General features: G+C 48.2%; 1 protein-coding gene across 6 annotated transcripts in view; it reads left to right on the forward strand.

The window, feature by feature from the left end:
* The window catches only part of TANC1 (tetratricopeptide repeat, ankyrin repeat and coiled-coil containing 1), a 237,416-nt gene extending 222,344 nt beyond the window's left edge, over nucleotides 1-15,072 (forward strand). For all 6 annotated transcript variants that reach the window (XM_082464864.1, XM_082464866.1, XM_082464865.1 and 3 more), the window contains 8 exons: nucleotides 1,581-1,714; nucleotides 3,295-3,418; nucleotides 3,748-3,923; nucleotides 6,659-6,791; nucleotides 8,183-8,274; nucleotides 9,935-10,081; nucleotides 10,998-11,098; nucleotides 11,762-15,072. In XM_082464864.1, the coding sequence (XP_082320990.1) occupies nucleotides 1,581-1,714; nucleotides 3,295-3,418; nucleotides 3,748-3,923; nucleotides 6,659-6,791; nucleotides 8,183-8,274; nucleotides 9,935-10,081; nucleotides 10,998-11,098; nucleotides 11,762-13,190 (2,336 nt within the window). In that variant the 3' untranslated portion in view covers nucleotides 13,191-15,072. The remainder of the gene's footprint in view (nucleotides 1-1,580; nucleotides 1,715-3,294; nucleotides 3,419-3,747; nucleotides 3,924-6,658; nucleotides 6,792-8,182; nucleotides 8,275-9,934; nucleotides 10,082-10,997; nucleotides 11,099-11,761) is intronic.
* The last annotated feature ends 284 nt before the right edge of the window (nucleotides 15,073-15,356 follow it).

Raw genomic sequence — 15,356 nt, forward strand, 5'->3', positions numbered from 1 at the left:
CCGAGCTGCAGCGTCAGGCTCCACCCTCTCCTTCCCCCTCTGCATCGTAGACACTCCCTCCTGCGGTGTCTCCGTCTCCCACCCTCGCCCCTTCCTGTCCTCTTCTCTGCTGAAGAGCTTTGTCTGGGCCTGGGGCTGTCCCCGCGACCTGCCACTGTCCTTCCCTGTAGACAGTGGTTCATGCCATGGCAGAGCCCCCCTTCTAACTAAACCCCTCTTTCTGCCTCCCCAGCCCCCAGTAGGAATCACGCCTTGGGGGTGGGGGGGCGCAGTCACTGCTGTGCCGATGTCGTGAGGACTCTTGGCCTGCGTTCTTTCCCTTCACACCGTTCTCGTTTTGTCCTCGGCTGACCTTCCCGCAGCACCTCTGCTGCCAGCTGCAGCTCCCTGCCTCAGGATCACACTGCGCTGTTCGCCTGGGCACTCAAGGCCCTCCACAGTCTAATTGTCCTTTTGTTCTTTTGTTGACATTCTTAACCCAGGATCTGGACTTGTTACAGAAATTCTAAGCTCCCTGAAGGCAGGAACGATGTGATACACTCTCACTGCCTCAGTAATCGTTAGTTCTTGTTGATTGAAATGTATGGCTTTAGGGTAAGAAGCTGGTCTGGACAGTAATACTGATCTCTGTGTTTGAATGGCCCTATATTCTCGTTGTCTCTTACTGTGAAAAAAGACAACAATAAAGCAAACGCTTAGTGGCTCCTGAATCTGCATTTGGGCCAGGCTTGTAGGGATGGCTTGTCTCTGCTCTCACAGCTCTAGCTGGTGTGGCTTGACTGGGTCTGGGGATCCCTTTCCAGGATGGCACACACGCACATAGTTGACAGTGTTGCTGGCTGTCTGCTAGGATGTTGGCCATGCACAGCTTCTCCCAGTGGGTCTCACCTCAGGGCTGCTTGGGCTTCCTCACAGCGTGGCAGCTGGATCCAAGGAGTGCTCGAGGAAGTGGAAGTTGCCCACCTTAGGGCCTGGGCCCACACACTGGCACAGCATCATTTCTGCTCCGTTCTGTTGGTCAAAGGGGTCACAGAGGGACTTCCCTGGTGGTCCAGTGGTAAATAATCCACCTTCCAACTCAGGGGACGCAGGTTCAATCCCTGGTCGGGGAGCTAAGATCCCATATGCCGCAGAGCAACTAAGCCCACGCGCCACAACTACTGTGCCCACATGCCTCAACTAGAGAGCCTGCGTGCTGCAAACTACAGAGCCCACACACTCTGGAGCCTGCGGGCCACAGCTACAGAGTCCACGCGCTCTGGAGCCCGCGCGCCACAACTAGAGAGAGAAAACCCACGCCCCACAACTAGAGAGAAGCCGGCGTGCCACAACGAAGAGCCCGCATGCCATAACGAAAGGTCCTGCGTGCTGCAACTAAGACCTGATGCAGCCAAAAAAAAATTTTTTAAAAAGAAAGAAAGAGAAAGGTGTCACAGAGCCTACCCAGATTCAAGGGGGGCAGGATGCACGGTCCCCCTGCTCTCAGCGGGAGGGGTGTGGGAGAACCTGCGGCCCCCTTTAGCCACCGCCATGTGGCCGTCACGCTAACAGACCACTCCTCCCCTGTGACCTCCCTCTAGCCCTGACGGCCGCTGCAGGACGAGGCAAGCTGGAGGTCTGCGAGCTGCTGCTGGAGCGTGGAGCCGCCGCGTCTCGGACTAACAGGAGAGGCGTCCCTCCGTTGTTCTGCGCGGCACGCCAGGGGCATTGGCAGGTACCCGGGGGACCCCGAGCGCTTCAGAAACAGTGAATGGGATGGAGTTCGCTACTGCCCGTCTCCCCTGCTGGGCCCTGTCTTCTTCACGTTCTTGGCTTCTGCTTGTGCCGTGAGCACTGCTGTATCAAGGCAGACCTTTGACAGGCTAGCTCAGTCAGCCACGTTGGCTGGTAACTGGGAGCAAGGCCGGCAACCAGGTCAGAGACCCACAGCTGCTTCCCCGTAACCGGGGAGGGGACGTGGAGCGGGAGCACCCCGTCCCGACAGCAGAAGACTTGCTGTGACACAGCGGCTGCTGTGGCTGTGCGACGCACTTGTCCGGCAGGCTTGGGGGAAGAGCGGCCTTGTTGTGCTCCTTGGGAGGGGAAGCCTTTTCCCTCTGGTCCTGCACTGTGATTCAGGCTGGTTTCTTTTACAGGGAGCGACGCATCGTTGCTTTTAGTTTAATTAAGGGAGCAAGGGGTCCTTGATAGCAGTGGTTCAGTCATTTATTCCTTCATTTTGTAAACAGTGACCGTGTATCTACCCCATGCCCGGCACCAGCTTACACACAGCTGCAGACAGACAGATGGATTTCACCATCATGTCCGTTATAGAAGGAATTTTCTAGACCCAGGTTTACAGCGTGGAGTCGCCACCCTTCCGATTCCTGCTGGCCCTGCTGGTAGGAGCTGTGAGGGTGCCCCACCGAGATTCTGGCTTTTCTCCTTCCCGTTTCTAAGAGCTTGGTTTGTACCGGCCACTCCCTGTCAGTCTCACAAGTCCTTGCGATGCCCTAGCTGATAGTCCTCTCTCCTGTTCTCCGTGTTCCCTAAGTCATGCGGAAGTCTGGAGACACTTGTTAGTGTGTCAAGAACAAGAGAGCAGTGGGAATACGCCACCTTCTGCTGTGGTGGCAATAAAAGAAGCGTGGTGCCAGAGGGAGAGGCTGGACCACAACCCCCTGGACAGAGCAGTTCCCTCCAGGATGGTCACTGTAGGAGTCGCCTCTCTGGGTTGTTTTTCCCCTTCTCACCATGTACTGTTTAAAGGCATAACTTGGAGGCTGAAACTCCTCCAGGAAGCTTTGCTAAAAATCACCTGCTATGAAGGTCCCCCCGTCCTGAGCCTCAGGAAGCAGACTGCTGAGGGGAGGGGGTGGGTGAGTGTTGTCGCATCCGTTGCCCGTGCCGTGCCCTCCTGCTGCAGGAACGAGGTGTCAGCGCCGCCGCGGGGCCGTGGCTGTCGTGCGCCCCCTTTAGTTCTGCTCAGCTCCCCACGTGCCCCTAGTGGCTGTCCTGTCATCACTTGACTGTGCTTGGAATCCTCCCTCCTCCAAACTTCTGCCTGTGTGTGCATGTTTTATAGACATAGTAATGAATTAGGCTTGTTAAAGAGAAGATGTATTTGGGAGAAGAGTCTGTTCAAAGGAATACAGCAGAAAGATTTTACAGGCCCCGTGGATCACACGGCTTACAGGGGTTTTCAAAAAGAGGAGAGTCCTTTCACTACTCTGAAAGGTGGAAAAACCGTCCCGGGTAGAGAGCACGTGATTTAAGGGGCAGCAGGAAGCGTGTAATCTCGAGTGTTTCTTTCAGATCATTAGGTTGCTGTTGGACCGTGGCTGTGACGTGAACCTAAGTGACAAGCAGGGCCGGACGCCCCTCATGGTGGCTGCTTGTGAAGGGCACTTGAGCACCGTGGAATTTCTCCTTTCGAAAGGTAGCCGCGCTGCCCTCCCCCGCGTGGGGTTCTCTTGGATGGACAAGGGCAAGAGCTTTGGCAGACTCGTTTAGTACTTTCTGATTTAGTTTTTTTTGTTGTTGTCTTTGTTTTGTTTTTGAAAAAAAATATTTTTGTTAAGTGTTCTTGTCATGGACATTTTTTAACTTGCACACAGGTAGAGGGAATAGGGATACGTCCCACGTACCCTTTATTCAGCTGCAGCAGGGATGGTCATTTCACCCTTGGCTTCAGATGCGGGTGTGAAAGGGTCTGCCTCTGGCCTTGTCTTTCCACGCTCACGTTCTGTGAATGGGCTTCTCTTTCAGGTGCCGCCCTTTCTTCTCTGGACAAAGAGGGTCTGTCGGCATTAAGCTGGGCTTGTCTGAAAGGGCACAGGGCTGTGGTCCAGTTCCTGGTGGAGGAAGGAGCCAAGATCGACCAGACGGACAAGAACGGCCGCAGCCCCCTGGACCTGGCCGCCTTCTACGGCGATGCGGAGACCGTAGGTACCGCGGCGGCCACGCTCCCCACCTGTGCCAGGCGTCTGGGCCGCGTGGAAACTCGGGAGCTGAGCCATCCCCAAGTGTGCATGACGCTGGCCCCATGTGGCCGGGGCATACGTGTGTGCTGTGGGGTGGCTTTCGTTTTCCTCTAATTCTGTGGCACGCGGTCTATTCCAGAACTGGGGTAAAGATTTTAATAGACTCTAAAGGCTTAAAATTCCATGATTACAAGCTGCATGCACATACGTGAATATGTGTACACACGTGCATATGTCGTTTTATTTTCTTACAATTTCCATGTAAATAGAATTCCTGTATAGATCATTTAAAAATCACTTTTATATATGTGAGAAATTAGTAATCAAATAATCAGTTGGTTTGTTTTTAAATCGATGTGGCTTTGTCTGGAAATAATAGAAAATGCTTTGGGCACTGTCTTTATCTCTTTGCCAAAGGCCTAAGTCTCATTGAGGAATAAAGGGATAAAACCTTAATAAACTAAAAGCCACAAGATGTCTTTCAGGGTAAAAACCACTTTGTCAGTGTCCATATCCCAGGCACCAAGCAGGTGCTGGAGGAATGTTCATTTCTCCTTGCGAATTATCGTTTATGAATCGTTAACGTGTGTCTAAGGAGAGGACTAGCTAGACAGACAGGTGCTGTATTGCTGGGGGCTGTGGACCTTGGAGCAGAAGCCATCCCCACCCTGCACGTCTGTGCCTGATGGTTTTACAAGGCAGTGATGTTACAGTTAAATAGTTTCAATTTCCTGGACATTATAAACTGTACTTAAATGTCGATTTTCAGAAACAGCTATTTAACTAAACCTCACATCTCCACACTTTTCTTTTTCAGCTTATGTTACATTACCAGATCCTGTAGTTTATCAACATTAGGGAAGAGTGAAGGATCTTTAGCATTCTAAGTGTCATTTAAAAAAAATTTTGGTAAAAACACATAACATAAAATTTACCATCGTAACCATTCCTAGGTGAAGAGTTCAGTAGTGTTGCGTACATTTCACATCGTTGTGCAGCCAAAGTCCAGGCTCTTTTTGTCTTGTAAAACTGAAACTGCACCCGTTAAACAGCAAGCCCTCATTACCCGCTGCTCCCGGCAACCACCTTTCTACTTTCCATCTCTGTGAATGACAGCTCTAGGTCCCTGAATACAAGTGGAATCATACAATATTGTCGTTTTGTGACTGACTTATTTCACTTGGCATGATGTCTTCTAGGTTCATCCATGTTATAGCATACGTCAGGATGTCCTTTTTTTTAAGGCTGAATAATATTCCATTTATGTATTTACCACATTTTGTTAATCCATTCATCCATCATTGGGCACTTGGGTTGCTTCCACCTCTTGGCTATTATGAATAGTGCTGTTACGAACATGGGTATGCAAACATCTCTTCGAGAGCCTGCAAAGTTTTTGAGATCTATCCATTCTTTTGGATAGATACCCAGATATAAGATTGCTCAATCGAGGAGTAATTCTATTTTTAATTTTTTGAGGAAGCTCAATGCTGCATCCATAGTGGGTGCATCATTTTACATTCCCACCAACAGTGCACATGGCTACCTGTTTCTCCACACCCTCTCCAGCACTTATGTTCTGTTTCGTTCTTTTTTTTGATAGCATCCATCCTAACAGTTAATAGCTTGTTGTGGTTTTGATTTGCAGTTCCCTAGTGATGATGAGCATCTTCTCACATGCTTATTGGCTATTTGTATATCACCTTTGGAAAAATATCCATTCAGATCCTTTGCCTATTTTTTAAATTTTATTGAAGTATAGTTGATTTACAATGTGTTAATTTCTGCTGTACAGCAAAGTGACTCAGTTACACACACACATATATATGTATATATATATATTCTTTTTCATATTCTTTTCCATTATGGCTTATCACAACCTTTACCTATTTTTAAATTGGATTTTTGAGGTTTTTGTTGTTGAGTTGTAGGAGTTCTTTATATATTCTGGATATTAATCCCTCTAGTGTCATTTTGAACAGCTGGTAGACTGATAGGATCTAACAGATCCACATGAAAATCTAAGCAGGCTACAGACTTTTCCCGTGAATAGAGCAATTTTAGTGGCCAGCATGGTTTTTCCTGTTGTTCTCTGTTTAGTCTAGGTGACAGCTACTTTATCACATCAAGTCAGTCTTTGCCATCTTTACGGTGCCCGTATTCAGGTCTCTTTCCTGAGCCTTAAAGTGAGTTATAATTGGGTCCCGTTGATCCTGATCTTCCCAGCTTCTGTACCCAGGCTGTGTGGAGCTGAGTGTTTCTGAAGTGCCATTGCCATAACCTGCCAGCACGTTGGAGCTATGGCAGAAGTCTGCCTCCTAAGTAATTGGAGATGAAAAGCTGACAGTATCTCGTCTCTGTGGCCTGGGAAGTGGGGTGAGACAGACAGGTGACAGCGTGCGTGTACTGTCTGTGGTCTGTGGGTGCACAGACACACGTCCCGCCCTGGGAACATCCACCTGCTTGTCTCATTGCCAACATCAAAATCACTTTAGCAGAGCGGGTTTGAGCTGTGCATTGCAGCTCCTCTGCTCTGTTCTATGTCAGCTTCATTTCCCTTCTAGGATCCCGTTAGGCCAGAAGCATCTGCGACCAGAGTGAAGCTAAGACCGCCAGCTCCTAAACCGGCTGCAGCGTTGGGCCAGGTGAGGGCTCCTGCTACCCGCGCCCTCAGGGCCTGTGTCTCCCTTTTGCAGGTGCTGTACCTGATCGACAAGGGGGCCGTGATCGAGCACGTGGACCACAGCGGCATGCGGCCCTTGGACAGAGCCATCGGTTGTCGAAACACATCTGTAGTGATTACACTGCTGAGAAAAGGAGCCAAGTTAGGTCAGTAAACTCTGCAGCTCACCAGCGAGAGGGAGGGTAGCTTCAGATTTTAGAGTACGCGAGGGACCGTACTCACCTGCTCCCAGGTTAAGAAGTAAGATGTCAGGTGTGTGGAGATTTTTTTTGTCCCTCTCTAAGGCTCAGTTAATCACAGTCATTCAGAGTGTGTAAAAGACTCATATTATTACAACCCATGTGGGCAGAAAGCAGAGGCCAGTGTTGAAGGCCAGCCCAGCCCTGGGGGTGCTGGGGATGCGTGGGAGCCACAGGGGAGCAGTTCCGGGGGCCTGTGTGGGGAGGGCCCGAGGGCGGGTGGGCGAGAGCTGGAGGGTGGTCGTAATGAGCAGCCGAGCGCGAGGACTGCTGTTCGGGACGTGGCGCTAGTCCGCTGGGAAGGGCAGTGGCAACCCTAGCACAGGTTCTGGGAGGGAGAGTTCTCGGGACTCACTGGAGATGAGATGGGGTGACTTGAGGGTAATGTCAGGGGCCGGAGCTCTGAGGAGGTTGGAACTCGGCACAGGGTTCAGCGTGTGGGGAAGAGCGCCCCATACGGCACTGTCTTTTCTGGTTTCACGTCAGACCTTTGGCTGCCAGCAGTTCTGGGGAGGGGTCTGCGATGAAGGTGGTGAAATGACATTATTAAGCAGCTCATGGTATCAGGAGCTATTCTGAGCAGTTTCGTGTTTTAACTTATCTCATCCTCACCTACCCTATAAGTAGGGAATGATGAAAGCATCATGTTACAGAGGAGGAACCCCAGGCCTGAAGATGGTGAATAGCTCCCCTGAGGTCATAGTGAGCGGCAGGTCACCTTGAACCTGAGTCCGACTCGTGAGGCTGTGCCCCTAAGCGTTGCTCCCTGTGCGTGTTCAGAAGAGGCTTAGACAGAGGTGTGGCTGTGCCGTCAGCCGGGAGAGAAGGAGACACAGGCGGGAGCAGGGAGGCCGGGGGCGGGGATGGTGGGAGGAGGGCAGCAGGGCCAGAGCTGGCGTCTCAGAGTGGATTTGGTGGTGACTCTGCAGCGAGTGTGAGAGACGCTGAGAAGCCTCGCCTCCACCTGCACGTGGTCCTGACAGCGCTGCAGGGAACTAAAGAGATGATTGGGAAGCAAATCCCCATAGAAAGGAGGGGTGGCTCGTGGCTGCGCTGATGCTTGCGTGTCCCAGTACTCTTGTCCCCCCAAGTGACAGGGTGTGCGGGGTGCAGCTCCCCGCTAAATGCTCCCTTCCCTTCGCTGTATTGTCACGCGGGGCCTGCAGGACACGCCGCAGTGTCCTCTGCAGCTGGGTTCCCTGCTGTTTGTGGGCTTAGCTGTGACGGGGACACGGAAGCATTGAGCTCCTTTGCTCCAAGCCCACTGGAATGCCTCTGAACGCATGTTTATTTTGCAGGAAATGCTGCTTGGGCGATGGCTACTTCCAAACCTGATATTCTGATTATACTTTTACAGAAGTTGATGGAGGAAGGGAACTTGATGTACAAAGTAAGTGGTGTTGCCCTTTTCTCATGATCCTGTAACAACCTATGAGCAGTCTCTTAGTTTGGGGTATAATGGATGTAGCTGTGCTACTGCACGGAATGTGTATAGCTTAGCTAATAGAAGTTCTGGGAAGCGCTAACCTAGCCTCGTGCCCAGGCTTTGATATCCTCACAGCAGAATCTTCAAGGTGGAAAGCACTGCTCTTTGTGTTTGAGAACCAGTATTTCTGAACAAATCCGTGGGGCTGTGACTGTGACTTACAGCCTGAAGCCTTGATATGAAGGCAGAGGTGCCTCTTGTTTAACAGGCACATCCTACAGGAAATTCCTTGGTGCTTGGAATCATGAGACATGGGAAAGGAACACTCGGGAGACATTTTCAGAAGAAAGGAATCATGAAATCTCCCAAGCCTTTATTATCTTAATTTTAACGTCTGTAAGCTTCTGGAATTTGAAACTGTTTCTGGAGAGGTTTTTACTTAAAATAGTCAAGTAATAGATAATACTCAGTTACTCAGGAGGTGGAATTAATTTCTTTTTCTCATTTTCCCTTAGAAATGGAAAGGCAATTTAAAGATTAGTAAATTTGACTTTAAAGTAAAAATGTTCAAACTAAGACATGCAGTTTAGATCGGAGGGTAGTACACTTCATCTGGAAAGAGTCAGGTAGTAACCATGTCAGGCTTTGCTCTGTGGTCCCTGTCACAGCCCTCTAGCTTTGTTCTTGTGGCACAGACGCAGCCAAGATAACACACAGACAAATGAGCCAGGCCGTGTCCCAGTCAAACTGTGTTTGTAGAAACAGGTGGCAGGCCGGGTTTGGCCCAGAAACCGTAGTTTGCCAGCCCCGAGTTTAGAGAGATGCTCAGGCCATTTCCATAGATCATTTTTCTTTCCAGGTCTGTGATTAGACAGAATTAAAAGATGATGAAAACAAAAAACTACATCATGACCATTTTAATCCTTTTTGGCATGAAGCTGCTGTACTTTCTATGTTTTAGTTTTTCCTTTTCTTTTTTAATAACAACAAATAAATAGGCATATAGCATGACCCAGCAGGGTTCCTGGCCTGGAATCAGTTTGAAATTGAGGTCAGAGTGTGTATTGTTGTGGCTTTGAAGTGGTTTTAATATGAATTTTGGTAGGCAATTATTAGCCATTTTCGACAGACTTCATACCTGCTGTGCAACAGAACCAACAGAACAAATGGATTTCTTTAGCCCTGAAAATGACGTGCAGTGCTGTGCTGAGTTTTAAAGCCCGTGCTTTAGTTCCTCTTAAAAGAAAAATTATCATTCTACAGCAGCTCTAGGTTTATCCACAAGACTACTTGCCTTAGGGACGGTGTGGTTTTTCCATTTGATTTCTGTTACACTCTGCATTAAAGTAAGTATCTTTAGATGAGAGATCATTCATGAAATGGTTGTCAAAAATATGTAACAGAGAAGATAATCTGATGTTTTAAGATTGATGGTTATGGGTTTAGCAGTTCACAGATCCCTTCCTGTAAACCCAGCTCTGGTTGCAGACGCCTAGGCAGACAGTGAAGCTGCGTGTCCAGGCCGGTTAGTGGACCAGTTCTGGCCGTGGCCTGTCCTCATTAGGATCTTTATTCATCTTGGAGCCTCTGGAAACGATAAATTTCTCTGATTTTTGAATCCTAGAAAGGGAAGATGAAAGAGGCAGCCCAGAGGTACCAGTATGCCTTAAGGAAGTTTCCTCGAGAAGGATTTGGAGAGGACATGAGACCGTTCAATGAGCTAAGGGTTTCCCTCTATCTCAATTTGTCTCGCTGCCGAAGAAAAACAAATGTAAGCCGGGCCCCTTATTCCAGTCCTTTAGCTGTTCTCACAGTGGTGAAGGCCTGCCCTTCTACAGACCAAATCATGAGACCTCCTGTCTGGTTTGTTTGCACTTTTCTGTGAACGTGGCGCATGGGGAGCTGCTTGTCTGGGGTGACCATCATTAGATCACAGCCCCACCCACCTCCCAAGGTGCTGAGAGAGTGCACATGGACGTAGTTTCTCTGCCTCCGTGATGACAAGCACATGCAAACTGCTCCTCCACCCTTGCCCAACTGCACGCTGCCAGCACTTTCACGAGCGGCTGTCCCCAGATTCAGAAGGAAAGGGCATCATTGTAAAGTCCAACACAAATGTGTTATAATCAGCTTAGTGTTATTATGTTTGCTCAGAGGGTAAGCCAGGAACTGGTTAATTTGTAATTAATTGCAGTTAACTCACAGTTAACTTGTAACTAGTAACTAGATTTGTTTCAGTACCAATTTCTTAGTTTTTCTTTTTTTTTTTTTTTTTAACTTCATCCTCCCTCCACCAAATCTGTGACCTGCCTTCTTCTGCGCCCACATACTCTGCCCGCCTTCCTGCTGCAGGTGCTGCAGTGTCCGGGCCCCTCTGAGGCTCCCCCTCCCCCCGGGGGCGGGCTCCCATCAGCCCTCGCCTCTGCTGCGCTGCTTCCACCACCGTTCTCTCTCTCTCCTGAGTCACCGATTTTTGCTTCTCTGTGGGATTCTTCTTGTAAGAATATTAATAAGCTGTAACTGTCTCCTAACTTCACAACAAAAAAACCAACCTACCTTCCCCTTCATCTCGCTCCAATTGTGTCCCAATTCTCTACTAACCTCTAGAGCAAAACTCTTATTAAAAGGTTGCCTGTAATCATGTTTCAGTGCTGCTTCTGACTTGTGTATTTAAATATTGATACCAGGACTTCGGCATGGCAGAAGAATTTGCTTCCAAGGCTCTCGAGTTGAAACCAAAGTCCTATGAAGCCTTTTACGCCAGAGCGAGAGCAAAGAGGAGCAGCAGGTACCGTCTGGGGTTGGACATGTGACCGTGACTAGAGAAGCCTGCTTGTCTTTCTCTGACATCAAAGCTGCTGCTTTGACTTTGGGGGCTTCTGATTCATGAGCATCACTCAGTGCCTCTCCTCCCTTTTAATACTGAACAGGTAGCTTCCAGAAGGCGCAGCAGTGGCTATCATTAGCAGTGGCTAAACGTTTATTTTCTCCAGACATCTCAGTAACTATCCCCACAGCTGACATGTACTGCAGCATAAAGTTCCTAGCTTAGTGCATGTTATCAGTGAGACCGCCGACTACAGACACTGGGAGGCAGTGGCGGGCAGGCTGGGTGGAGTCCATCGGTCTTGAGTTGTAGGTGGAGGTGGTGAGAGGGATGGGGAAGGTGACCTTAAGAGGATTCTGACCCCCACTGCTTTCTGCCTGCGCTCACCCCAGCCCAGTGGTCTTTATAGACAGCAGGGCCCCGGAGCCGCGCAGGTCTGCGTTAGAGTTCAGCGCTCCCACTTAGCCAAGGAACTCCAAGCTCGTTCCATGGCTTCCGTCCACGCCGTGAGTGTGCAGAACTCACTCAGCTACCTTCTCTTTTAGCAGAGCTGCTTTATGAACAGTTACGTTCAGAGCTTGTTCTTACATGGCCTGTAATTATATCGTCTCTTTTAATACAAAGGCAGTTCACGGCCGCTCTGGCTGACTTGCGGGAAGCCGTGAAGCTCTGTCCCACCAACCAGGAGATCAGGAGGCTCCTGGCGCGCGTAGAAGAGGAATGCAAGCAGCTCCAGAGAAGCCAGCAGCAGAAGCAGCAGTGCCCGCCGCCAGCGCCCCCCGCTGACTCGGACCACGAGGAGGACGCCCCGACCCCCGGCCTGAACGACCACTTTCATCTTGAGGAGGCTGAGACCTCTCCACAGGAAGAATCTGTTCCCCTCGCTCCCAGGCCCCAGCCGCCCTCCTCTGCCCCCTCCCCATACATCCGAAACCTTCAAGAAGGGCTCCAGTCCAAAATGAGGCCGGTATCGCCACAGAATCGGCCAGGGATGAGCCAGCCCCCGAGGGAGCCGGTCGCTCAGCCGGGGCTGAGGGTGCAGCCCACCAAGCAGGCGCAGATCGTGAAGACCAGCCAGCACCTGGGTTCTGGGCAAGCTGGCGTGAGAAATGCTAGCTCGAAAACGCAGGTCTCTTCGCAGAATCCTCCCCCGAGTCCCATGCCTGGAAGACTCTCTGCCACCCCCGCTGCCGGAGGCAGAAACCAGCATGTGGAGGGAACAGGCACCTTCACTGCGGGAGCAGCTTCTGGCCACTCGGGAGATCGGCTGGGGCCCAGCCCCAGCGTCCAGCTGCAGACCAGTGACGGTGACGCTGCGTATCCTTTACCGAGTAAGATAAAAACTGCAGAGAGGCTTCTGTCTCGTGCCACCGTGGCTGTGGACGTAGCCCCTCTGAACCCAGGCGGGCCTGGGAGCTGCAGCGACGTGCGGCACCCGGCTTCCCTCACCAGCTCAGGCTCTTCCGGTTCCCCGTCGAGCAGCATCAAGATGTCAAGTTCAACCAGTAGTTTGGCTTCAAGCAGCAGTTTTTCAGAGGGCTTCAAGGTCCAAGGACCAGATGCTCGAATAAAAGACAAGGTTGGTAGCCAGGCTCCGAGTGGCCCAGCTGAGCACAGGCCGCGCAGCACTCCGTTCATGGGCATCATGGATAAGACAGCGAGGTTCCAGCAGCAGAGCCACCCTCCCAGCCGCGCCTGGCACTGCGCGGTGCCAGAGGGGCTGCCGACAAACACGCCTTCTGCGGCTGGCCTGCAGGCGTCACACTCTGAGAAGCCCTCTCTCAAACAAGCAGGAGGATACAGTAGCCAAGCCAAAACCCGTTCTGTGTCTACTCTGGGTGGAGGGGTCCACAACGGGGCCCAGGGGAAGGAGCTAGAAGAAAAGAAGTGCCAAATTCCAGTTCACTGTCAAGACAGCCGGATAACTAAGACTGTTTCTCATGCGTATCAGGAAAGTCTCTCTAAACAGCAGCCTCACATCAGCAGTGAAGCCCACAGGAGTCACCTCCCTTCAGCAAAACCAAAGCGATCATTCATAGAATCAAATGTGTGAGCCGTAAGAGAGACCCATTTGTAGTATTTGGAAAACAGTGTGTTGGCTCCTGGTAGTAATTAAATGGTTGTTTGTGAGAAAAATTACTCTTTAGTCATATATTTATTTTTCCCTTGGGGGTGGATCAGATGCCATTGATATATTGAAAATGTGGGATTAAACTTCTTTGATAAATAGATAGAAGTCACCAGAAATAAGAATGCTAACCAGAATTGAAAACTACAACTAGTTATGCCTATTAAGTTAAAAATTTAAGACAGCCCAGAAGACATTAACTCATGCTTCTCTCTTTTGGAATTGTTTGGTTTTTATCACTTTTCTCCTAGCCTTTGCTATGTGGTAAGATCATATTATTTTTTAGATAATGTAAATGTCTAGTGATAAGTTTAACTCATGACATAATATCCAGGTGATGTGTTTTGGAAAAGATGGAATTTTCAAGTTACAGTTCCAATGAGTCAAATCTTAATTTATATATATATGCACGTACACATACAGTTGACCCTTGAACAACATGGGACTTAGGGGCGCCGATCCCCTGTACAGTCAAAAATGTACAGTGTAACTTTTAGTCGGCCCTATGGAGGGTTCCACATCCTCGTATTCAACCAACCGTGGATCATGTAGTATGTATTGACCAGGGAAAAGAAAATCCGTGTATAAGTGGACCTCTACAATTCAAACCTTTGTTGTTCAAGGGTCAGTGTGTATATGCCTGTGTGTGTGTGTATATATATATAAATAAATAATTTCTAGCTGAATGTGACTATACATGTTATATGGCTGACTTTTGTTAAGTAAAATACAAGAACATCCAAGTATTGTTCCCTTTATAGCAGTTCCGTTAAAAAGATTAAACACTTATTTCTGTGTTATGGTTCCTTTTTTTGGAACTATATTCCCGCTTCAAGGTGTTTTTAATATTTGGAAACAGTATAAACCATTTGGAATCATGATTGGTGGTTAAGTTGAATTGGGGCTAAAATACTAAGAATACAGCATTCTCGGTGACATGTAAATTAGCTCTCAGTTGGTTCCCGAACTGCTTTTATCAATGATAGCACTCCTGGAACAAGCCTTCCAAGGTCCTCTAATGACAATATTTAATTTGGATCCTTAAGGTGTGGTTGGTTATTGCTTTCGTTTTATTATACAGTCATTACTTTATAGCCACATGTTGTATATATCATATAGCCAAGTTGTATTCAGACTTGTAAATATAACAACTATTTCAAGTAATCTTAAAGTCATATATTTGCATGTTCTTTTTAAGCTTCGTCCATGCTGGTTATTGCACTGAACGATAATATATATGGCATGTTAACAGTATACCAGTAACAGCACTTTATCTCATTTATTATGAACACCTTTGAGGTGCTACTTAAGTCCAAACTGATGTATTATTCATTTGTAAAGATAAGGTACAGGAGTGAACCTTGATTTAAAGGTATTTTTATATGAAAATGGTGTGCTATTGGAGGATGTTAAAATACTAGTTTGAGAGAGGTGGGAGTGTATTTGTTTTGTATGTTGGGATGTGAAATTTATTTTCTAGAATTGGAGAGAAGGAAGTTCTATATTTACAGAATGTTTTAAAAATGAATAGTTGTAATGAAGTCCCTGTGAGCATCATTATGGTTTTGTATGAATAGGACTCTTCTGGTGTCATTCTTCATTTGTTCCTGAGCGTGTACAGTGTACTTTGTACAGCTTTATCAGTCTTTTTTTAGAGGCGTTTCATGAGTTCTGCTATAACTACTATGGCTTATTTATTGTTTATTGTTTTCTTTAATATTTGTGGAAGTCTTACTCTTTTGTTATGTAGTTTTGTTTCTGCACAACTACTGTACTTTTCCATATGGAATAAAGACAATTAATAGAATTTGTTTTGCATTAAATGAAACAATGGCTAAGTAGAGAAGATCCTGATGTCAGCTATCTGCCTTGCTTAAATCCTGAGTGATTTTGTTATCCTAAAGAAGTGGAAAGCCTGTTTTTCAGTAATACTAGAAATACATATTTAATTTTATTTAATAATTTCAGAACCAAGGGTAATGGCTTCTAGAAATCCCAAAACATTCCAGGGTCAAAATTAGTCTTTTTGCCTGAAATGAGAAGAACGCATGAAGAGCATTCTATACTTTTCTGTTCGGGAATCCTGGTGTG

Source organism: Balaenoptera physalus (assembly GCF_965194825.1).
Source record: "Balaenoptera physalus genome assembly, chromosome: 6".
Classification (NCBI taxonomy): domain Eukaryota; kingdom Metazoa; phylum Chordata; class Mammalia; order Artiodactyla; family Balaenopteridae; genus Balaenoptera; species Balaenoptera physalus.